Genomic DNA, 25,879 nt, shown 5'->3' with positions numbered 1-25,879 from the left:
ATACACTTTTACCACCTTTTAAGGGGAGAGGGTTCATGCTTTATATTTTTATTGCCAGTAGAAGTTATAACTATTAACTTAAAATACACAAGTAATCACACTATTACTCTATTTAAATTGGCAGCCTATAAGTGTCACAGTTTGCCATTAGACAGTAAAGGACAGCATCAACAACATAAATGCCTCTAATATGTTGTGTGGTACTGAAGAAAACTGGCTTAGAAAGATGTACATTATAAGGATCAGTTTGCATGGAGAAGTGTGTTGTTAACTGGGACATTGTTTACATTATCCTCTACATTTTAAAATTGCAGTAGACACCTAAAAACACAGTATTGTTTATTGAATTCACCACCTCTTCCCTTTATAAACAGGGCAGAGCTCCCTACCTACCTTTAAAGAAGTATACCGTTACCTTCTGTAAACAGCAGCCTTTGAGTCACTGGGCTTCTCAGTGAATTGATAATTTGCTCCTTTGAAGTTCTTAAGGTAGCCATAGACGCAAAGATCCGCTCGTTTGGCGACATCGGGCATGGCTATATCGGGGTTAATCTGAACGTTCGGCCCTATGGCCGAACGATCAGATTACGATGAGAGCGCAATGGGCTCTGGTGGGACGGTCAGGACAAAATCAAACCTGTCCGATTGACCAAACGAGAAATGTCTCGACTCTCCACACACGGTCCGAAAATCGTACGAATCCTCGATTCGTACGATAGGATCTTTGTGTCTATGGCCAGCTTTAGGGACCTGAAGTTAAACTGGCTTCATGTTATTGTTTAGTGGCAGAAATAACAGGAACCATAGATGCAGTATTTCTTAGTTAAAACAACAGTCAAAAAATACATTCAGCACAAGTCCTATTCATTCAGCTAATGTTGAAAAGGGATGAATACTGGCATATAATAGGCATGTTGTGGAATGGCACTAAAATATAATTTAGACAGTGGCAGAAAACAACGCTAGTGTGTTTTTTCAAAGCATTTTTTATGCACAATGCATTAAAGTCGATGGGCGTTTATTTCTCTCACTTCAGATGCATTAAAGTCAATGGGCATCTTTTTGTGGCAGTTTTGTAGGTGAACATTTATGCGGCAAATTGTTGCCACAATTTAGCAAAAAAAAAATTCACAATGAATCCATGTCTGGAGAAAAAAATTGCTCACCACTAGGCAAAGCTGGTTACGAATACTAACATTTGTTGACAGAATTACAAAAAGGTTGATTATACAACTAGATGACAGGTTCATTTTTTGTAAATAATTATGAATAGATACTTTGTATCTGTTTATTTATGGATATGGGACTCCTTGTTTTTTACATCCTTTTAACTAAGGCATGGACACATAGAACAGTAGGCTCGGCTGTTCTCAGCCTGTGTATTTTTTGCAGGTTGTGAGAAGTGGATCCGCTCCCCCAAAATTATCCTCAGTATAAAGGAACTTAAGGTTCTCTCGCTAATTACCATATTATTGGTTATCGTAAATAGTTCCATAATTGTACCTGATATGCTAGAGTCAAGCAGATGATACCCTGTACCACTTGTGCAATGCTTAACTCCAGTTTAAGCAGAGATGAACACTAGAATTCAGCAAGTTGAGAAGATCGCATTGAAGTCCTAATTATTTCATAAGGGATGAGACACAGCTTTTTTCATCAGCGCAGCAATAGGATTGATTACCATGATTCTCACTTGTACAAAATCCAATACTTCAGTTTACTTTTCCGGTGAGATTATTAAATTCACCAGACAGTAAATGTCACGTCCATTACTACTATATAGAATACGAAATTGACATTGTTCCTGGAGTTTGACTTTTCTTTCTCGCTTCATATGATTTCTGAAGGACCAGTGTCTTTTCAACTGACTGGTTCTAATAAGCTGTTGAGCCGTACTTGTTCTTCAGGCAAAGACCAATGTTTCCTAGTATGAGTATGGACACTTTTTTCATCCATTTATTAACCTAGTACATAGACAGAATCCCAATAAATTGAAACAGAACTTTTCCTGAAATCGATGTTAATGGTTGTTAAGGGAAAGTATTTCATTTGTATGCATTTCTAATTAAAGCAATACTGACACGTTCCAATAAAAATCATAGGATTGTGTTAGTATAAAGTATGTGCTGCACCACAAATATTTTCTCTCAAAGACACCCTCAAAACTGCCCCCCAGGCTCGCGCACCTGCACTGACCCGACCCTCCGACACTGTTGAAAGACCTTCTGTGCAGTTTCAGTGACGCTGGGCTTGGGGCGTCGCGATCCTCCCATAGACTAATTACTAATCAAAACAGGACTTCAGCCTATGGGAGGATTGCTCCGCCCCCCGCCCAGCATCATGGAAGCAACACAGAAGATCCGTTAGTAGCGTGAGCCGTCGGCTGCGCAAAGGTGCACAGGGCTTTGAGGCAAAATATTCCAGATGCAGCACATACTTCATACTGACACGTTCCTATGATTTTTATAGAAACGTGTCAGTATTGATTTAATGCTGTTTGCGATAACTCATATCAGAGCAGGCTGAACAGAAGTATTGGTGCTTGCCACAAGTTGCTAGGAACATGTATGGAAATACTGAAAGTACTTATGTGAATAGCATGAATGCACATCCATTCTAGTGCTTTGTGCGTGCATTTATAAATGTATTTATTAATCTGTATTGTCAATGCTCCAGTTATGGTGGCTAATGGGCCATGGGGAGCTCACAACACCCAGATACTGGATTTGATTGTGTAATGTCTAAACACAGCCCTCTATGGAAAATTAGCCATCTTAAAAAAAAAAATAGAAAAAAAGCAGAAATTGCCATGCACAGGGTTACAGCCAAAGTCGTACATTGTTCTGTAGCAAAGAATCATGAAATGGGACTATTGAAGCATACATTTCTTTTCATGGATTTCACAGTATTTGCTAAAAAGTTTTAAAGCTCATACACTGTTTCCTGCTTTGGTAAATTCCTACAGATTAGATGAGTCTATTGCTGGTCTGAAGGTTGGATCAAGGTCTTATGGCAGAATTACCCATAGATGGTCATTATGGAAATTTTATAGAAAATACTTTCTTTAAAAAAAGAGAATACTTCTGATGGAACCAGTAAGTTAGCTGAATCCAACAGTCCAGCTTCAAAACATCTTTTGTTCATTTTTCTTCCATAACTGCTGCCAAGGAAAGAGGTTTTAAGTATTTTGTGTTTTGGTGCCCTTACAGACACCTGTCTATTTTTCTGCTTAATGTGTGAGAAATGCACCGTACTTTATTACAAGTGACCGTGATGACATGCTGCATTGATTTTTTTTTTCCTGTTTCCTTCACAGCTTAACGGTATTGACTTCTCCCTCAGCTCTGAGATAACTCAGTCTCGACAGCTGAATCTGGATGACATTCGAAGATCTTTTTTCTTGGTATCCTTCCTATGCTGTGTTCTATGCTTTATAGCCATAGACCAATAATGTGAAAGATTCATCTTGGCAATAACCTCGGTGCCTCAGAAAAAAGAATTGGATTGTAATCTTGAAAGTTTTAGAAGCTCACGGAATTTGTGTAGGCAAAATGTCCTTTTGTTAGTTATTTTGGCCTGCATGTGTCTGCTTATTTTATTGTGATATGCACTTTTTAAACCACTTCCTTGGATGCTGCTGCACCACTTCTCTTCCAAAAATCTGTTTGCAGGGTTCGTAGTGTTAACTATTATTTATTTATCACCAGCACTGTTCAAAAGAGTACAGAGACTGGTGACATTACAAATGACATCATTACATTGTATGTATTCCAGTACACAGGAAACCAGTGAAATAAATACAGGCACAAACTTGAGAGGAAATAATTCAATAGACTTGAATAGTACATTTGGAGACATGAGACCCTCTCTTCATTTGTATTTAAAACAGCAAGAATTCTGTGAAGTAAACCAAGTTTCACTGTTCAGTGTTTTTTATGGATGCTAATCCACTGGGTATTAAAACACAGCTAGTGTAAGAGATCCCAACTGCAGACCATAATTCCTCTTACTGGCAATCATATATTGAACTAGTTACCTGTCTCCCCATACAGAATGCTGATCAGAAAACACAGCACTACACTACACATTTATGACATGATAATGCTGAAACCGCTGCTTTGTTTTATTCTAAACAACAAATGCTGTAGATGCATCGAGAACAAGAAATATTTGCTCTGCATCTGGTAACTATGAAAGCTGAGGCTTAATAATAGAATTGTAATGTGCTATGTAGGAGCATCTCATTACATTAAACAATCAATTGAATCTAAGGTTAGGGTATTGTTTCACAAAATATTTTGCTGAACAATATATCATATTGGAGTCAATTCTGGTGTTCTCTGCCATAAAAATAATACAGAATATAATTGTTTTAAATCCCAAAAAAGTGGTACATTATGTGCCTTATAGGTTATTGGGGAAATTTGGTCAAGGCCATACAATATAAGTCAAGGATAAGCGCTGGTTTTGCCTTTATTAATATGAGACTTTTAGTTATGTATTATTTATTAGGAAGGAGTGCTTAAGAATTTCTAACAAAATTGGACAGTTTTCCGCACATTTCCACTGCCATTATTTCCTTAACCATCAATTGTTAGGTCTTCTTTATTATCACAGCCTTTTTTGGTACTGGAAATATAGCATCTATTAACAGGTAATGTTGCATCTGCTGTAATAAAATTAAATTTCAATTATTATAATGCTGGAAAACTCACCATTTTTGCCAATAAATGTCCTAAAGCAGTGATCCCCAACCAGTAGCTCGTGAGCAACATGTTGCTCTCCAACCCCTTGGATGTTGCTCCCAGTGGCCTCAAAGCAGGTGATTATTTTTGAATTCCAGGCTTGGAGGCAAGTTTTGGTTTCATAAAAACCAGGTGCACTGCCAAACAGATCCTCAATGTAGGTTGATAATCCACATAGGGGCTACTAAATGGCCAATCACAGCCCTTATTTGACACCCAAATGAGATTTTTTTCATGCTAGTGTTGCTCCCCAACTCCTTTTACTTCTGAATGTTGCTCATGGGTGAAACAAGTTGGGGATCCCTGTTCTAGACTATAAAGAATGATGCAATCTGTACTTTTGCTATAAAAGCCTGATTCATTGATGTAGAATTTCCATCTATTGCAAAGCAAATTGCATTTGTAGTTTTGGATTAGTGGAATCTAATTGTATTAACAAGTAAGTTTCCAATGCTTTATGTTACAAGGCATACATTGTCTCTCTAATGCCAGGTTAACATGGCATCCTTTCATTACGTTATAGGGGAAACAGGCTTCTAGGTAACTGCTTGTAAAAGGTGCTGCTCTATATTATATTCAAGGATGAACAGCTAAGTTATTTGTATTTTGTGTCTGTGTGGATTACCTCTGGGTACAGTTTTCCTCCCACACTCATATATATATATATATACAAATTAACTGACTCCTGATAAAATTTGCCATAAAATGTACCATAACTATGGCCAAGCATTTGCATCTAATATGTCAAAATGCACAGGTTCAATAAGGTGCATGTTGCAGCTGAGATTTTTTAAGTCAAAGACATCTCTTCTGGAGTTCAGCATTAGAAAGTGAGCATTTAAGTGCAAGTCTGTTGCACCTTTTTTATGTAGTCTCTTGTGGGAATCTTTTAATTACTGTCATGGTCAGGGAGGTGCATTTGCACAAGATTTTAGTAAGTAACAAATTCAGCAATGTGGAAGTAAGTACCTTTGAATAGCCTGGATATGCAAATAGTCTTGCATGCATCTAAGCATTTGTGTTCGTAAATGAGTCCTAGTGGATCTAATCCTACTAGGCAAGAAGTACAAACCCACCTATGGCTAGCAAAACTGGAGGGACACTGGAAAGTAACTTCCTTAGCCATATAGTATTATTGTTATTTTAGCCTTTATATATGTAGCTCTGCTTTTGCCCCTTCACTACCCAATGGAGTTTAAAAGGCAAAAAATAATCCTCTAACTCATCAGGGACCATTGCCCCCCCTCACTCCTCTTTGGTTGCAAGAGTCATTCAGCCCCTCCCTTTTTCCATGTTGAAGTGGTAGATTATTGGACTTAAAGGGATACTTTTATTTGAAAAAACATTTTTTTCAAAATGAATCAGTTAATAGTGCTGCTCCAGAATTCTGCACTGAAATCAATTTCTCAAAAGAGCAAACAGATTTATTTATTTTCAATTTTGAAATCTGACATGGGGCTAGACATTTTTTCAATTTCCCAGCTGCCCCTGGTCATGTGACTTGTGCCTGCACTTTAAGAGAGTAAAGCTTTCTGGCAGGCTGCTGTTTTTCCTTCTCAATGTAACTGAATGTGTTTGAGTGGGACATGGGTTTTTACTATTAAGTGCTGTTCTTAGATCTACCAGGCAGCTGTTATCTTGTGTTAGGGAGCTGTTATCTGGTTACCTTCCCATTGTTCTTTTGTTTGGCTGCTGGGGGGGGAGGGAGGGGGGGGTGATATCACTCCAACTTGCAGTACAGCAGTAAAGAGTGATTGAAGTTTATCAGAGCACAAGTCACATGACTTGGGGCAGCTGGGAAATTGACAATATGTCTAACCCAATGTCAAATTTCAAAATTGAATATAAAAAAATTTGTTTGCTCTTTTGAGAAATGGATTTCAGTGCAGAATTCTGCTGGAGCAGCACTATTAATTGATTAATTTTGAAGAAATGTTTTCCCATGACAGTATCACTTTCAAGTCCCTTTGCTTTACATTAATAATAAATTCTTTGGATTTTGAGTGTTATGTCTCTGACCTAGTGAGCTACAAACTGTCTTAGTGACAAAATGGTCAATATTACCCCATGCTCTATTTCTTAGAGAGTCTGTGCTGTATGTATTGCTACAGTTAAAAAATGCATGTTTGTTGTTATAGTTGCTGTTAGTAATATCAAAAATCATAGACAAGTATTACTATCAATAGAGATGGCTCACGAGATTTTGAAATGATTGGTGCCATGTTATCAAACTTAAATTACTTGATAACCCCTGAATTGCAGGACCATTATGTTACTGGCTATTGTTTAAAGAGCTGTACATTTACTGAAACCAGTTACATGAATTAGGTGTGGACAGTGCCCTGTACAGCAAGGCCTTTTATTGCTCACACAGCATATCCACAAAGACTAGAATTTGTTACCTGCTGTACACAGCTGGAGATCAGGAAAATTAATCGGTGACATTTTCAAGAAACAAATGGACTTAGAATAAGAGTATAACAGTAGGGTTACTGCTAGATCAAATAATATTGCAGTGTGATTAGGATGAAAGATCTGAAGAAACCTTCGGACATAACAATTCACTGAACTAATAATCATTTTACTTTAAACGTTCCTTTCACAGAAGAAGTAAGTTCTTTCCCCTTTGAAAGCAATATAGCAGTTGCACTGTAACACTATAACTATATCTTAGGTTTTGCTAGTGCTTGAAACTGTGTGTACAGAAATTTAACGATTTTTTTTTTTTTTTACACATTTTCACCAAATTATCTATTTTTAAATTAAGTATTAGGCTAATCTGGCCCAGATCTATCCTGGTTGCCCTGATGTATGCCCCAAGTGTAACCGTGATCAAGGTACTTATAGACGTATTCTGGGACTGTCCTGAAATACAGAGATTCTGGGCATAAATAATGCATTATGCGGAGAATAAGCTCGGACTCCCCAACGTATGTTTTCCTGAACTTTGCTTACTGGAAATAACTGAAGGTCTAGCTTTGAACTCCTAGGAATGGATATGCCTTTTGCAACTAATACATTTTGCCAAAAAAGCCATCCTAATGACTTGGAAGGCGATGGCACCTCCGACTTTAAACTTCAGGAAAAAACGAATCAACAGCGTTCTTCCAAGTCAACAGTTAACATATATGGCAAGAGGCTGCCCAGGGAAATTTGGGAAAATATGGAATGCCTGGTTGGGGGTGGGCCAGAATGTTTGTATGACATCTACCTTTTCTCTGCAGAAGGCAACATGGGAAACTGCATTTATATTGTGAAAGGACGAGGCCTATTGATATATAAGGACAGAAACTGACCAATGCACTTTTGCCCACATTGGGCTGCCCAATTAGATATACCCCCATCGACAATACTTTGAGCCACCTAAAGGAGACCCATCCCTTCTTTACTCTTTCTTTTTTCCTCGGAATATCCCGAGGCTCTATCTCTCTTGATACTCTCTCTTTCTTCTTTCATAAATGGATGTTTAAAATGTAATAAAGAGAATCTTAAAAAAAAGTATTAGGCTAATAAAATGTACATGGTAAATAAAGACTTATGGGTGGGGAGGCAAAAGAGTAAGAATGCAGTTCTGAAAATGTTCTTTGTCACGTGTTAAAGTTTGGTAAGTAAAACCAGCAAGTTTCAGCAGGTATCAGATACTGTATGTTGTAATGACACCTAAACTTTCTAAAGTGCTGTATAAACAGTCAAAAATGGAATTATTCACAAAAAAAATATTTTTTTTATATTGATGTGAACTTAATAATCTAGTCAAAGTTTTTCCCCAACATTTTCATTGTGAATTTTAGGTCAGAGCTCAGTCCAGCTGATAAATGTGACTATTTGTGCTTTCCGCACTAGAAGAGCCAAATTTCTAATTTTATAATGGAAAATCGCCTCTTAAACTTACCAGCAGCTGCTTTTTTTGCCACTTCTGGGAACTTGTGGGATGCTATCGCCTGAGACAAGTTTCTCACCTTGCTTCATGGCAGAAGAGCCCCTGATATCATCCCACACCCTGAACAAAGTTAAATATTGCATTTTATTTTTCAGGAGGCTAAGAATATATTAATTTGTTCAGCAATAAATCTCAAATATTCTTTAACATATAAGGTAACTTGTATTTTACAGTCTTTTTTTCTAAGCTCCCATATGGAAGATTAGTCATGACATTCATAAGAATACCTTTGAATCATGTATTTAAGTTTGAAATGCTCTGTTGCATAAACTGCTTGCTTTGCAAATTAACATATAAATTCTTTTTTCTTTCCTCAGTTTTGATCCAGCCTCTGTATACTGCTTCTTAACTGTATTTAGCCCCTTTGTGATGGGTGGTCTGATGATGTGGAAGGTGAGGAAATGTTATAGTGCAAAAATGACAGCCACAGGCAGGTCTTGTTATGGTTATGATTGATGCAACATCAAGCCAGTATTGCACAGAAATGTGTTGTTTTCTTCCAAACTTTCTGGTCAGTGGCAGAAGTACTGGGTGTGTGTTCCAGACGCACCAGGGTCAACGCCACCTCAGGGGCTGCTGACGGTTTGCGCTCACGCGAATCCACCACACGGTGCACGGCCTGCACCCAGGTCCAGCAATAGGTAGTTACGCTACTGTTTCTGGAATGACACACATCTACATTGGGTACTACTCTTGATGAACTTGCATCCTACCTGTGTATGAGCTCCAAATTATGCCCACCCCAAGTACACTGTCACAATTATAAATAAATATAGTATGTATCATAGAAATGTATTTTATTTACAGGAACATTATTATAAATGCAAACTAATGCTTAAATATTTGGTGTTACATTCCTCTCCAGCAGTCCAGTTCAGGCTTTATAGTCATGTTCTAGTAACAAATCACACAGCAATTTGTGAACTTTGTTCAGTCATAAATAGTTTGCAATTCTGTAATATTGCCTAAGGAATTTATTTCTTCCATATAACTTTCAACTACATAAATAAAGGCCAAACATGAGGCACCATGGGGAAATGTGACTTTGTAGTATGATAACATAAAATTGAATGGAAACAAATTAAAGAAACAGACCGCGGCTTAAAGTGGTTTTACACAAAATTCTGGATTAAAGGAAGACTATACCCCCAGAATGAATACTTAACCAACAGATGGTTTATATTCTATTAAGTGAGCTATTAAAGAATCTTTCCAGACTGGAATATAGATATCCTTATATACTGCCCTTTTAGATCTTTTACCTTGAGCCACCATTTTGTGATGGTCTGTCACTTGACCAGAAATAATGCAGCTCTAATTGTAACTCGGAAGAAGTGTGGGTTTTAAAGACAGAACTTTGCCCATTCATTGGCTCTTTTGACCTACAAATTCTGAGTTTTCTGGATAAAGGGTTTCCGGATAACATATCTTATACCTGTACTGTGTGCTTTTATTCAAGGGGGCCCCATCAGGGGTATTCTGGGGCTGCTCCCTCCTCTCCTGCTCTGTACTTACAATTGCAGTGTTGGAACGGGTCAAGCAAGGGGCGCTATTACATTTTTGGCTATTAAAGTTACATGGTTGCTCACTGCCATCTGAGGCAAGCTTCTCAGCTTACCTCATGGCAGGAGCAGCCCTGAGCCCCATATAATTAACTTGTATAGGGCCCCAAACTTTCTGAGATATATATAAATCTGTTTTAAGATAAGGAAGATATATAAAAGATATGGGTAAAATTTAATTAAATGTATATGTTGTCAGAAGAGGTATGTGGAGTCCATGGACATACTGAGAGCCATAAAATGCATTGAAGGGCTGAATAAGACCATCTGCAGCTGGATGGTCCCTTCACACACTCCATGGTAGTATCACTGGGGATTGACAGCGGTAATATATATTCATGGTTTGCTGCCATACATTTTATTTGCAGTTTCTGGGCAAAGAGCTATAATCTATTGAAGAATATAAAGTTGTTTCAATTTTGTATGGTGCTGGCCCTGTAGGCTCATATTTCATTAGCTATGTAATTTGAGCATATTTTTCCATAACTTCTAATATAACAGCTGATATCTACACCACTTTACAACACTAGTAGAGCTTGTATTGCTGCAATTACAGGCAACATTCATTTAAGGTATTTGCTCTTCCTGCTGGGCATATCTAAATAAGCCCATGCCGGAATGAAAGCTGCATACAGTAATCTGTTTTGGAATTACAACATTTTGATACTTGATAAATTTTTTCCTTGGAATGTTTTCTTACTTCATGAATCTAATCAAACTGGATGTAGTCTGAATTAGTGGAAACATCTCCAAAAGTACAAACTCTGTAACAAAAAAAAAAAGCGCAGCCTGAAAAGCTTACCTTGTTAGGAATGCATTGCTGTTGGATTGCAACACAAACCGTGAAAAAAGCAATCATTGCCTGGGGAAAGTAACATTTGAGTGTGAGTTGTTCTGTAACACATGCATCTGTATAGTTCTAACCTTCTATTGTATCTTCATATAGTCCATCTAAATTGCCTGCAGGCAGGTTAACTTAGAAATTCATGAATGGCAGCAGTCTTGTGAAATCCTTGTGAAAGCAATAAATATTTTTAGAGAATAACAGAGAAAAGTATATTTTGCAGTGGAAAGCTTCTCAGGAGTAAGGGAAATATTTTACGATGGCCATACACGGGCAGATATAAGATGCTGATTTGGGTCCTTTAGACAGATTTGGATCTGCCCGTGAATGGGGCCCTCAGACATAACTCCCCAATCGATATCTGGCCAACAATTGGCCTGATCTTCATCAGGCAGGCTTGATTGGCTCATTGATGGGGTCCTCACCCTGACTTTTCATATCCCTTTTATTGGAATGCGATGGTTTGACACTAGAGCCAAACAATCACAATATCGCCCACTCGAGGTGGGTTTTGTCAGGGGAACGATCTGCTTGTTTGGAGACTTCACCACACAAGCGAATCTTTCAGTGTATACTACCTTTACCTAAAAACTGCTAAGCATCAGATTTTTTTTTTCTTGTTTTACAGATTCTCATTCCTTTCATTTTGGTGATGTGTGCATTTGAAACAGTTCAGATCTCAACCCAGATATCCTCAAAAAGGTACCGGTTAATGAGCATATAGAGTGAGCTTTGTTGCAATTAGAGTGCTTGGGTTTGGGATTTTAGGTTCTTCAAGTATCCTTATCTTTAAATGGAGCTTACATGATTAGGGTGAGACGGGCTTAAAGGAGCCAAAGAGTTATTTACAATGCAAGCCACGCAGTGTAAAGTCTTCAGAAAACAGAAGGTGTTAATTCACATGCCTTATGCTACACATAGCACTGCCTTAAAGGAGAATTCAACCTGTTCTGAAAAAACCCATACCCCCCACCCCAGGGAGACCCCCCAGGCTAACTACCCCCCCGGGAGATGCCCCATACTCCATACTTACCCCTCGCCGCAAATTCTTCCAGTGAAGTTCCACGCGTCTATCGCCTGCGTCCTCTGTAAGCTGACTGCGAGATCGGTATTTCTGCGCATGCGCAGTTGGAGAGGTTTGCGCAACTGTGCATGAGCAGAATTGCACAGAAATTGGCGATTTCGCAGTCAGCTTACCGAGGACGCAGAAGATGGACGCGTGGAACTTTGTTGGAAGAATCTGCGGAACACTAGCTTCAAAGAAATTGTTAAATATTCCTTCAGTCAGAATATCCATGACTCAATTTAGTGTTATAATGATGACATCGTGGTATTGGGATTTTCTAACTGAAGCCCCACAGGCAGAAAGGCGGGGCAGATATTTGATTGACAGCTCAGATATTTAAACACCTTTATAATAGGTATAGTTATTTTAATGAATACCATTATTTGTGTTCCATGTTTAATTTGTAAAGTAATTTCATTATGCAGCTTTATGTGTAGGTGCTAGATCTGCTTTAAAAGTAAATAACTGAACTAAAGTAGAAGGATTGCAATTTTCATGTAGAGATTTGATAAAACTCTGTATGAAAAGTTTGTATATCTAAGGGTCACATTTATCTCCCTAATTAGGAATTTGACATTTCATTTGAAAGAAATGTGCTCTAAAGTGATTGCTAAACAACAGTAGCTTTTAGTGCAGCAAATAGATTTTTAAGGAAAATATGTGATCACTGGAAACTGCAATTAAACATTGCAACAGTATAATGGACTTTGAAGGATTCAACCCTATCATCTTAATCTGCTGTGGCAGGGCAGTGTTCACAGGGCAAGCTAAGCAGATGGTTAGTTGATTTTTCTTTCTACATTACATTCCCTCCACGGCTACAAAATGACCTGCTGGCAACAGCAGGGAGTCTCCAGATGAAAATCACCTTTATCTGTGAATGCCTGCCCCAGCCTTTTCCTTTTTCAGTTTTTCTGTCTTGGCAAGGTATATGACAGTACGATGCTTTGATTGGTATTTAGATTTTATTTGGTTTGTGCAAATTCTGATTCTGGTCCAACTGCCCATTTGCCCACTAGCAGATCAGTCTATTGGAGATTATGGGTATTTTAGTTAAGTAAGCAGCACGTGCAGAGCAACAGGTTAATTGAATTAGACCCTTCTTTTATAAAAATCATTACCCATAGGAGTGAGGATTCAGTACTAAGACAGTGTGCTGTCCTTTACTATTCATCTGCACACCATGCACTCCGCTTTATTAAGGGGCAGTATATAGTGAATAGAGCTTGTGCTGAACATACTTTGTTACCTATTGTTTTATTCACAAAAAATCTATGAGTTTGATTTCTTAAGCTAAACAGGACAAACAGTGAAACTAAAGCTACTCTATGTTTGGTTCTTGCAAGGTAGATCATTAGATTCCCAGTGTACAACCACCTCCCTTCCCCCTTGCTTGTGATTATTTTGTTAGCAGGAATTCATTATGCATGAGAATTATCTGTGTAATGGTAATCTAATTTCTCTCACAAGCAGGCCCAGATTTCGTGCTGTGGCACCCCAAGGCCACTGGGTCCTAGTGCCAACAACTGCGCTCGAACCATGCCCCTGCGAGCGAATGTGTGCATATGCATCGTAGCACTGGGGAGGATGCGAACAGGAGTATGCATCCCCAGTGCTCCTTTGGATTGTGGCTTGGCGGCATGCTGCCCTTAAAATCGTGCCGCCCTAGTCCTGGGCCTTTGTGGCCTCTCCACAAATCCGGCCTGCTCACAAGGACTAAACATGGAGTAGTTTTATTCTCCTTGTCTACATTGCTTAGCTCAAGAAATAACAAACCATAGATGTTTTTTGAGTCATTCATCACCATTTTGTGATACAATTCTGTTAGGGTTGACTAGAAAGAATACATTTACATATTTGTATCTTTAGCTCTTGTCAAATATTAAGCATTAAACCATACACATTATATTTATTTGTACAATGCAACACTTTACCCTCAATAAACAACTGGGGAATTTTTATTTTATATGGTAAGTATTATACTCTAATAGTGTCATTTTCAGGTTTCTCATTTGGTTTACAGCCACAGCCATACAATAAATTAGGGACAGCTAGGTTTCATAAATCAGAGATAAATTCTGTCATTAAATAAATTGGCTAAATAAATGCATATATTTGTTTTTCTCTCTTTCAGCCTTTTTCTCATTGTTCTTGTGATAACAGACATAATGTCTCTGGTAGGTCAAATTCTGATAAACAACTTGACATTTTCCCAATAAGTCATTTTGCAATTTTTTTAATATTACAACATTGAAGCGCTTTTGTTTGTTTTGCAAAATTGGACAGGTCTGAGCAGAAAGTGTTTCATCACATTCTCATTCTGTAGTCATTCTCAGGTTATAAACATTATATTACTAGCAGAAAGGGTTCAAGAGGGCACCTCAACTCTATTTCTAGTTCATTGTCTTCAAAACAACTTTCAAAACCCTATTCTGTGCACTTGTATTTTATTTTTTATATATATTAAAATCTTTAAGCTGCTTTGTCCTTGGTGTTTTGGAAAGTAAATTGGGTTACAATGGTGTTGTCATAAAAGACTATCATTTCACATTACTGTTCAGAAAATAAATTTTTAATTGTATATTTTGTTACAGAAATGTCAGATTTACTTATCTTGTATTCAGCTTTCATGCAGAAAGGCAGTACAATTTTTTTCTGTACATTTGAATAATTGTTAAATAGCCCTTGTGTATGATCTCAATTTATACTGACTTACTACACATTTGAGGTTTCAAAATGAAAACATAACTGGGCAGATGCTTATTACCTTGTTGATTTGATAGTTGGGGTCATTGCTTTATGATCACCGTATATTTTCACGAAATAGTGGCCAAAGGGATGGGTCTTTTTCTATGGAGCTTTTATATTTTATTTTACTTTCAGGTATATTTCCTTCATGCTTCTAAAAAATAATTGTGTAATATATTAATTTAGATAGCACCAGAAATGTACGAAGTATAAACATAAACATTGTATAGTTATAATAAATTATGCCTTTAAGAGCTGACAATCTATTAATTCTATTAAGAAGAGGCGAAAGACATAAACAAATTGGAGAGGCATATTAGCAAAGTGTCGCCTTTGAAGGGTTTGAGAATAGAGTTAGTGTGGGAGCAATGCCTGTTAAAAGATGGTAGAGCATTCTAGAGGTATCTGCAATCAGGGGTTTATGTATGACTCAGCTCTTGGTGTGAACACTGTTCAATATATTGTCCAAAGCTAAGTATAAGAGAGAAACATAATAGTAAGGTGAAATGAGGGATAGGTCTATTTTCACACCTGTTTTGTGAAACTGGATGTAGGATTATACTAAATAGTGGTAGGGGGAAGTTTTAGTTGAAATTTGAGTAGAATTTGGTCTTGGACAACCCACATTTCAAGTGGTGAGCATACAAAATGTCACCACAGAGAGGCATTGTCTAATTTTCGCTTGAATAATTTTATGGTTCATTTTTTCTGATATCTCCTGGATCTAATTTTAATATTGAAATTATATTTATATATGGACAATCATTTACAAGAAATAACCAGATTTACCTCGTATGACCCTTAGTTAAAGGAGAAGGAAAGCTACAGAGGCATTTTATTGCCAATAGATTAGCTGCAATAGAGCAAGCTAGAATGCTATATTTATTCTGTAGAATGTTTTACCATACCTGAGTAAAAAGCTCTAGAAACTCTCTGTTTGTTTAGGATAGGAGCTGCAGTATTAATGTGGTGTGACATTACTTCCTGCCTGAGTCTCTCCCTGCTCTGGGCTCAGATTACAGTAGAGAAGGGAGGGGGGGGGGAAGAGGAGCAAACTGAGCATGCTCTTGCCCAGGGCAATGAGGTTTAAGCTGAAAACAGGAAGTCTGATACAGAAGCCCATGAGTACACAATAGAAGAAAAGAAATGCAGTGTTTCTTATGACAGGGGACTCAGAACAGCACTACTTTGGGGGTTTACTGGTATATTTAGATGGACCTTTCTGATAAGGCTTACTTAGTTTTTACCTTTCCTTCTCCTTTAAACTAGATTGGCTACTAGGCAACGTTGATGTATTTTCTAAAATAAAACATAACGTGACTCTTAGGATAGTAGTTGATTTATTAGGGCAATTGTGCCGTCCCTAGAATGTGTCCTTGGGTGATTGTTAAACCTGTGAAATCCATTAAATGTTAAAGGGATGCTGTCGTGGGAAAACATGTTTTTTTCAAAACGCATCAGTTAATAGTGCAGCTCCAGCAGAATTCTGCATTGAAATCCATTTTTCAAAAGAGCAAACAGATTTTGTTATATTCAATTTTGAAATCTGACATGAGGCTAGACATATTGTCAATTTCCCAGCTGCCTCCAGTCATGTGACTTGTGCTCTGATAAACTTCAATCACTCTTTACTGCTGTACTGCAAGTTGGAGTGATTTCAACCCCTGCCTTCCCTCCCCAGCAGCCCATCAGCAGAACAATGGGAAGGTAACCAGATAACAGCTCCCTGGTAGATATAAGAACAGCACTCAATAGTAAAATACAGGTCCCACCCATAGGATAACAGCTCCCTGGAGGATCTAAGAATAACACGCAATAGTAAAAGCCAAGTCCCACTGAGACTGATTCAGTTACATTAAGTAGGAGAAATAACAGCCTGCCAGAAAGTAGTTCCATCCTAAAGTGCAGGCACAAGTCACATGACTGGGGCAGCTGGGAAACTGACAAAATGTCTAGCCCCGTGCCAGAATTCAAAATTGAATATAAAAATATCTATTTGCTCTTTTGAGAAATGGATTTCAGCGCAGAACTCTGCTGGAGTAGCATTATAAACCGATGTGTTTTGGGGAAAAAACATGTTTTTCCATGACAGTATCCCTTTAAACATGAAGCAATGTTGTTGACAGTCTAGTATATGGGCCTTTGTGCCACCCACTACATGTTGTGAATGATGTCACTCTTGCAGGTTACTTGAGCTATTTTCAAATGCTGTTTTTTACTGTAAACAGGATGACAGTAATTAGGCCCTTTATGAGCATTGTGTAAACAGCTGAACTGAGAGCATATTGATACTATTAAATCCAGGAAACAAATTAACCATAAAGCTTAAAAAGCCTGATTTTTCAACTACGTTTTTTTAAAATGTTATTTGTCTATATTTTATGTTGTGCACATCGTATCTCATTATATTGCTCGTTCTTGATTGATTCAGGGCCATGTGGCAATGGTGATCTAAACCCTGATTTGGATTAGGTGAGAAATTAAATACCTTCTATACAGGGTTCGCTCTGCCAGCCCAGAGGTTTAATAGCTTTAAAGAATTTAGGTACAATATTAACTCATCTATTTTTGCTTATTTAATGCCATTCTTAGCCTACACTTCATATATATATATATATATATATATATATATATATATATATATATATATATATATATATATATATATATATATATATATATATATATATATATATGGCCGTCCACCCCAAGCCTCACCCCACTCCACACCACAGTTAAAAGACCACACAGACATCAACGCTAAAAACGGTAAATCCCCCACCTGCACAAGTTATAAAAAGCTATTGATGGTCAGGGCCCCATTATAAGTTAAAAAAGAACTGTGGTACCAGGACCCCCTTATAAGTTAAAAAAGAACTGTGGTACCAGGGCCCCCCATAAGTTTTTTTTTAAAAATTGGTGGCCAGGGGCCCCCTACAAGTTAAAAAAAATAATTGTTGACCAGGGCCCCCCTATAAGTTAAAAATAAAACATTGGTGCCAGGGCCCCCCATAAAAGTTTTTTTTAAAAAAAACATTGGCGCCAGGGCCCCTAACAACTTAAAAAAAATTGGGGTCCCAGAGAATATTTTTTAAAAAAAACATTGGTGACAGGGCCTATATGATTTAAATAATACATTGTTGGCCAGGGGTGGCATGGCTTTGGCGCAGTCAAGGGGGGCCTGGCTATTTCGAAAAGTGCAGCACAGCAGGGCCCCCCTTCAGGCCTGGGCCCGGTACACTTGTACCCCAGTGCCCCCTGATGACTTTTATATATATATATATATATATATATATATATATATATATATATATATATGTATATATATATATATGTATAAAATGGTCCTATGTGGACCGAAACACGTAGATATGTGGTTGGAGGAATAAAGTCTTTTAACTATTTATGGAAAACGTGCCGTGAATGCTTTCTATCATCTATGAATTATAAAATTTTGGTAAGCACCCGGCCTTTATTGATTCGAGTGGAGTGTGCTGATATATGGCTATATATATATATATATATATATAGCTGGAAATGGAGATCGCACTCACAGGTCTTAGAAGTGTTTAAATATCTTTATTCAGTGGACGATCGCTGACGTTTCGGCTGACACGACAGCCTTTCTCATTAGTATAGATCGTAATAAAAAGGAACTTCCTTGCGTATTGTATTGAAGCTAAATACAATACGCAAGGTAGTTCCTTTTTATTACGATCTATACTAATGTTACCTTCAGGTTTCGATACATTGTTATTATTTATAGTGTGACTAACTAAACTATGAAATGGATACTTTGTTTTATGTGAAGGGATATGACCGGGTTTTTGGTTCTTGATTCAATACAAGCAATATTCTTTATTTCTACGGGTTTTCAGATTATGCTCAAAAGATTTCTTTTCAATATTGTATTTGACTTATATCTTTTATTAGTTCTTGATATTATTTTCGTTTTTTCACTTTATTATTTGTTATACTGTCACTGATGAGGTCTGTTACACGTCACTTTCCCTGCTTTTGGTTGCTCCTTTTGTTTTTCCCGCCACACTTGGTATTTATTTCGTTTGTGTGAACCATTTTTGCACTTTGAGAAAGGCTGTCGTGTCAGCCGAAACGTCAGCGATCGTCCACTGAATAAAGACATTTAAACACTTCTAAGACCTGTGAGTGCGATCTCCATTTCCAGCTTTACATTCAAACTTCAACAAGGACTGCACCCAGGCATAATTGATGACATTTTCGTGAGTGCCGGTTTTTCCCTTCACTATATATATATATATATATATATATATGTATATGTATATATATATATATATATATATATATATATATATATATATATATATATATATATATATATATATATATATATAATTTGACCTGCTAGAATAATGCCACACAGGGTGATTTACCTTCCATATTTTAATAGCCTAGTAGGCAGTGTAAAGATCACTCTCCTTTGCCTGGAAACTGCCTGAAATGACTTGTTCAGAGTATGAGAATTTTGACCTTGTCCTGTGGTCTATATGGCAGACAAGGCACCATATCAGATGAAAATGCTCATTTACATTACTGCTTTTTTATTATTCATTTTGCTGTATAAATGCAATTCTCTTCTTTTAACCATATGTAAGCATATATGCAGTTTAATGGATGGTGCTCAGTGTAGCCCAGAGGCATCAATAGTTTTTGAAAGTGGTAATTTCAGGAGGTTGGAATTGTAGTTATAATGGAATCTTTGTATATGCATTATACTTTACTCAATGAATTTTTTTTTTGCCTTCTCGTGTAATAAAAAATTTCCTCTTCTTTTAACAGCATTTTTTCTTCCTGGTTAAAGATTATGGCAGTTGGCTGGACATAGGAACAAGGTACAGTACGGATTGTTTTTGTACACCCCAGTAGGTTGAAACAGATTAATAACGAAAAATACAAAAAAAAAATACAAAAATCATAGAAAAATACAGATCATGCATGGAAAAACATAGCATTTTTAGCAAAATGAAAAAATATGAATGGGTTCATCCACAACTTCTGAATTATTGTATAATATACCTGAACCTTGGAAATAAAAAGAGGTTTAAGACGTGACATACATTCAAAACCTGTTTCCTGTGGTGTTTATACAAATGTAGATGTGCCCAGACTTATACTGTGCACAGACTTATACTGTGCATACTTCCTGGTAGCTTAAAAGTGAAAGCTTTTTGTTGTGTAATGCCTGCATGAGCCTGCTAATAAAGCACTTTTATATTCTACTCATCCTCGGCTACCCAAAACATAACAGATAGCTAGATCAGAATTAGTTTGGTGCTCTGTTTCACATTTCTCAATTCTCTTCCTTACATTTGATGATGTTTATACTTCATTTGTTTCTTTCAGCATGGCTAGATTATGTGGGAATTAATTCAGCTGTAATGACTTTCCCTAAAAGCAAAGTGTCCTTAAAGAGAATGATACTTCCAGTGCACTTGGGGTTTATTGAACTGCTCTAGTTGTTGAACTAAACATGTTCACTGAAGATTTCATTTGGTGCGCTTTAGAATATAAAAAAGTGAGTTTGGGCAGAGCTCCAAAAGGCTTAATTCAAGCAAGGACAACAGCAATGTTTCAAGTCAAACACAGCTTTTTATTAAGCTGGATAAAGAGCATTTTGTGACATAAAGGTGTTGATGTCCAATTTTGAAATTATGTGAATTTTTTTAACTGTAATTGGAATATACTCACAAGTCGAATAGGAGGCTATTTATGAAAAATCTTGAACATCTAACATTGATTACAAACGTTCCGAAAATTTGCGTCGAGTTTTCCTCTGATAAAAAACCCGAATGTCAGGAAGTCAGAAAAGGCAATTAACATATTCAAATGGTTCATCGGACCTTTGTCATTGACTTGTACATGAACTTGCCAGGTTTTAGAATTAGAACTGTTTCCAGGGTCGAGATGTGATAAACCTCACATTCAGATTCAAGTTGGTGAATTAAAATTTGAATTTGTGAGTTTTGACCAAAAAAAAAAAATTCAAAAATTTAAATTTACCATTTGAACCTTAATAAATCTGCCCCAAAATGTTGACATTGCCCCCTGCTTGAATTAACGTTTTTAAAGTGAATTTGGAGTGATGACCATACAATTTTGAAGAATTGATTTCATTAATCTTGAGGATACTGAGGAATGTGCACCCAGCAAATGTGAAGTATCACACAAAGTGAGTGCTGTCTAATACATATCAGAAAACAGACAAAGCTGCTTTTAATCCTCAGCAGTTAGTCACGGATTTTTTGCAGCCTCGGGGTATAATAAATCTCAAATATTTTGAGTTTTTGGCATCTGAGTTTTTCCGTCTTGCAAATGGAAGGTGGTTAATCTGCTGATTTTCATTGTAAAGAAGCTTGACCTCTCTATAAAGCTAATGGAGGGTGAAAAACAAACTGTCCCATTTGTCGCTACAGTACCTTTTAAATGTACAAAGAAGTAATTGTGACTCATGAGCACAAAAAAAAACAGTCCCAGTTTGATAAACAACTTTGTCCTTACAGCTATCTTAAATAGAACTCTTTTTTGAACAAAAGAACAATTTAACATCCAAGAACATTTTAGCATTCTTTTAGCAACTGCAAATTGCTACACACAGAATGATTTTGATGTGGAACCAAATTAATTAAAGTATCACAGTTACAAAAGACAGCACATCTGCCAGTTCAAGATTGGATTGTGTCCTCCATTATCAAGCAATTGTGTTTTGTAATAGCATTTTCATTTTTCTTAAACTTGCGACTTCTTGAATATTTTTGTGTCAGAAAGATGTTTTGTCATGTTGAGCATTAACTTAATCATACAAATCATCACTTGAGAGGTTTGTTTTGTTGCGATGGATGTGAGATTCTCAGTAGAGGACATTCTGACATTTTTTAGGGTCGTTTTGAAATGTATGGGGTATAACCACTATGTCCGAATATAAAATAGTAATGGTGTATAACCACTAGGTCTATTTATGAAATAGTCAGGGGTGATACTGGCCCCTCCACCGCCTGAGGCAGCAGCAGTTGCTGCTGCCCCCCCTCCCGCTCTTAAAGTACCAGGAGCAGCATTTTTGCTGCCCCTGTGACCTAGTGGGGTGCTGCCGCCTGAAGCGACAGCCTCATTCGCCTCATTGGCGAAGCACCCCTGGAAATAGTAATGGTGTATAACCACTAGGTCTATATATGAAATAGTAATGGTGTATAACCACTAGGTCTTATATGAATAATATATGAAATAGTACTGGTGTATAACCACTAGGTCTATATGTGAAATAGTAATGGTGTATAGCTACTAGGTACAAATATGAAATAGTAATGGTGTATAACCATTAGAAAGAAAAATAATGCAAAGCGTAAGATCCAAATGCGTAAGATCCAAAGGTGTCTTAAATGCTAAAGAGGTGCATAATTATTTATGATTTACATTGTACATTATTAGAATGTGCTCTACAGAATGTGTATGATAGAATGATTTAAGAGAGAATTTTTAGGACACAGATTAAATGTATAATTAAAATATAATTATTCAACCTGTGGAATAGGTAGCATGAACATTATACAGATTTCAGACTGAAGTTATGATGAGAACTGATTTTAATATAAGGGATACTATGGGTAAAAGTGTAAAATCTACACTTTAAATAGGATTATTAAGTAGGAAAGGAGGTAACAACTGTGATTGTCTGTTTTTTCTGTATGTACATGGATCAAGAACAAGATATAAGAGAGTGTACAAAGAGTAGTTGTGAGTGGTACATTGGATGATAGCATTGTATACAATTATATAATGGTACTTTATAATGAACTGTCTGATGCCTCATTCACATGTAGTTCCTGTAGGAGCTGAAGGCATCTCTTGAGATTAGAAGAAAGGAGGTTCCTTTTTAAATTGTAAAATTGCTGTGACATTTTAGAATTCTGCTGCATTTTTTGCATGTTGCACACTGTGTGAGCTATTCTGCTATCTTCATAAGTAATGCGTATTGACTGGACTGCTTTAGGGCAAAATCAATGCCAAATCAGCCCTATTTAAATGAATGCATGTTGATTTTTTTTACATAATTTTCTTTATAGTGTAGCGCTATAGTAAACTGACTTTACTGTGGTCAGTTTTAGCTACTTTCAGTGTGGGGTAATACGACAAATGAGACCCTCTCTCTCAGGGGTAAGCCCTCGCAACTGGGTGGAGGCAGGGTGTAGTGCAACTGTAACCAGGTGCAATCGCACAATAAATGGGCACCAGTAGTTCTTTAATGCTTAACCAATGAAATGTATTTATTCAACAAAGCACATATCCACAATGGAGCTTAGAACACAGAATAAGTAGCATAAAGGAAGCAAATACTCAAAGTTCATATCAGCAGAGGTAGCAGTAATGTGAAAGGTACAACCAGCTTTCAGGATCTCATTAGTTGGCATCTAGGGGAATTCCTATCATCCCTAGTCTCAACACTTTGTCCCTACTTCTGGGCTATTAGTACCCGGGATCTTAATCCCTCTGTCTCCTTGTCGGAGCTTTGAGCTGCTCAACTACCTAAGCTATCTATCACTCCTAGAGTGATCTATGACAGAGTATGCTAATCTATTTACTAGGTACAATGCTCCTAGGATCACAATACTTATTCCGAAATTCGTCCATTTTCACGAAAAAATCTTGATATTTGGAAGTTTACACTCAAAAATCAGGAAATATCAAGGTTTTCACAAAAAAATCATGAAATTTGAAGGATTTCACTAAAAATCATGATATTTGGAAGTTTTCACTCAAAAATCGTGAAATATGAAGGTTTTCACTCAAAAATCGTGAAATATGAAGGTTTTCACAAAAAAATCGTGAAATTTTAATTTTTTCGCCCATCACTAAAGGCTAAGTAAACTTGGGGGGGCAAAAGTTAGGCACCCCCAAGTGATTGTATATACAACCCTATATAACCTGGGCCTGAGCTTCTATCAGCAGAAAACTGCACTGGTCAAAAAGCAGAAAGCGAGCACCACGGAGCTATTAATTTCTTCTTCCTTCATGTGGGTGCGCATGCGCAGTAGTGCGGAAAGCTGATTTTTAATAAAGAAGTCATATATTTGGTTCTACTGCGCATTCGTCTGCCCTGGGAAATTTGAAGAAATAAGAAGAAGTAAGCCGATTGCTCCATGGTGCTTGCTGGAAAACCCCCTAGACCGGTGCAGTTTTCTGCTGATAGGAGCACCGGCCCGGGGTTTTAATGTAAGTCCTTATCCTTTCCTTTAAGAGTGTTTATCATTAACTAGCTGCATCCACAGAGGTTAGACTGGACACAGTACTTTAAATAAATTTCTACTTTCAATTTAAATTTCTCAGAATGTGGTCTGAAATCTTTTCTCGTTGCTTATAATCATAGCTTCTAAACTGATTACTTGCATCTCCTTTTGAGTAAAAGCCTTTATTTACATTATCTGGACAAATCGCCCTGTTCCTCTGTTATATCAGTTTGCCTGGTAATTTAATTTTCCATTTTGCTTTTCACTCAGTAAAAGTTTTGCCTTGAGATTCATGCAGTCTGTTTATTTAATTTCACGGAAAACTTCTAACTGATCACAGAATGGAAACCAGATACAGCGTGTAATCCTGGACAGATGTGCTGAGATGAATCAACCATGTGAACTGTGTTTGTTTACTTTTTGTTTATAGATTTTTATATTATAATGGATTAACACTGTGCCAGTCAGCTCAGTTCAATTCAAACATATACAATAAGAAACAGCTGTATCTAATGAAATAAGTGATCCACCAATAATTAAAGGAAAATACAAGAAAAACGTGTAACCAATTGTTAGTGCTATGCATGGGGCAGATTCACTGAAGGGCGAAGTGGCCAACGCTAGCAAAAATTCACATCCACAGAGACATCGCCAATTCACTAACAGGCGTAGAAGACTATTTGTTAGCGAACAAGACCGTCGCTAGCGTTCGTTCGCACCCTATCTCCAGGTGACCTTTCGCTCTGGCGAATAGTCGTTACTCCACAAATTCACTGAGATGCAAATTTTGCCAGAGTTTACTTTGCCGCCTCAGACCAGGCAAACTGATAAAAGCCACAGTGCATCTTCCTCAGTCTTATGTCACTGACATCATATCCAATATGCAGCAACCAATTCATATTTGTCTCAGCATTCCTAAAGGTTTATCAGAGTTTATTCATATATAATCACTTAATTTGGCCTCAGAATTTTAGGGGAATAAAAAATGAAAAGAACTCAAAAAAGAACGAAGTCCACCAGGCCCGGACTGGCAATCGGTGAGTTCTGGCAAATGCCAGAAGGGCCACTGTAGAGTGGGCTGGTTGGGGACTAGTTGTGTACTTGAAATGCCAGGGCCAATTTTGAGTCCCAGTCCAAACCTGGAGTCCTTCGTAGCATATAGCCACTGTAAGAGCTTGAATGTTCCTTAGGATTATATTATTGATATCTCAAACCACAGTGCATACAGCTGTAAGAACCAGAAATGGTTTCATATTTTGGTTCTACAAGGGGTGTGGCAATCACACATCTGCATACAAACTGTTTGAGCTACTTCCGAGGATATACTTCAGGGATGTCCTGCGGCCCGAGGGCCGCAAGGGGCCCAAAATGGATATGAATGCGGCCCACCTTCAAACAAATGGCTCCCGAGGAAACCATGTCACAAAGGATATGGCCCCCCCCAGACCTAATGGGCCCACTCGCTGTCACTGCTTGGTACCTTGCATTGTCAGTTCAGCTTGTTGTTCATGTTGCGCTCTGGTAGTGTGCATGTCTGACTTGTGCTCTTCATTTTACTCTTTTATGCATTGAAAAAACATGAATTACATACATTTGATTCACATTGTATGTAGAAGGAGAGAGGAAGGGAAGGGGGAAAAAGGAAGAAATTAAGAAATAAAAGTATGGAAATAGGAGAAAACAACACTATGAAATAGGAGTGAAATAACACTATGTG

General features: G+C 37.4%; 1 protein-coding gene across 4 annotated transcripts in view; it reads left to right on the top strand.

Annotated features, from left to right (window-relative positions):
• Positions 1-25,879, top strand: part of pign.S (phosphatidylinositol glycan anchor biosynthesis class N S homeolog) — a 151,821-nt gene that overhangs the window by 114,192 nt on the left and 11,750 nt on the right. For all 4 annotated transcript variants that reach the window (XM_041567654.1, XM_041567656.1, XM_041567655.1 and 1 more), the window contains 6 exons: positions 3,317-3,403; positions 4,599-4,654; positions 9,003-9,078; positions 11,720-11,793; positions 14,292-14,334; positions 19,724-19,776. In XM_041567654.1, the coding sequence (XP_041423588.1) occupies positions 3,317-3,403; positions 4,599-4,654; positions 9,003-9,078; positions 11,720-11,793; positions 14,292-14,334; positions 19,724-19,776 (389 nt within the window). The remainder of the gene's footprint in view (positions 1-3,316; positions 3,404-4,598; positions 4,655-9,002; positions 9,079-11,719; positions 11,794-14,291; positions 14,335-19,723; positions 19,777-25,879) is intronic.

Source organism: Xenopus laevis, chromosome 6S (genome assembly GCF_017654675.1).
Source record: "Xenopus laevis strain J_2021 chromosome 6S, Xenopus_laevis_v10.1, whole genome shotgun sequence".
NCBI lineage: Eukaryota > Metazoa > Chordata > Amphibia > Anura > Pipidae > Xenopus > Xenopus laevis.
The sequence above is the reverse complement of the archived record's forward strand: the minus strand, read 5'-3'. Positions and strand labels throughout refer to the sequence as shown.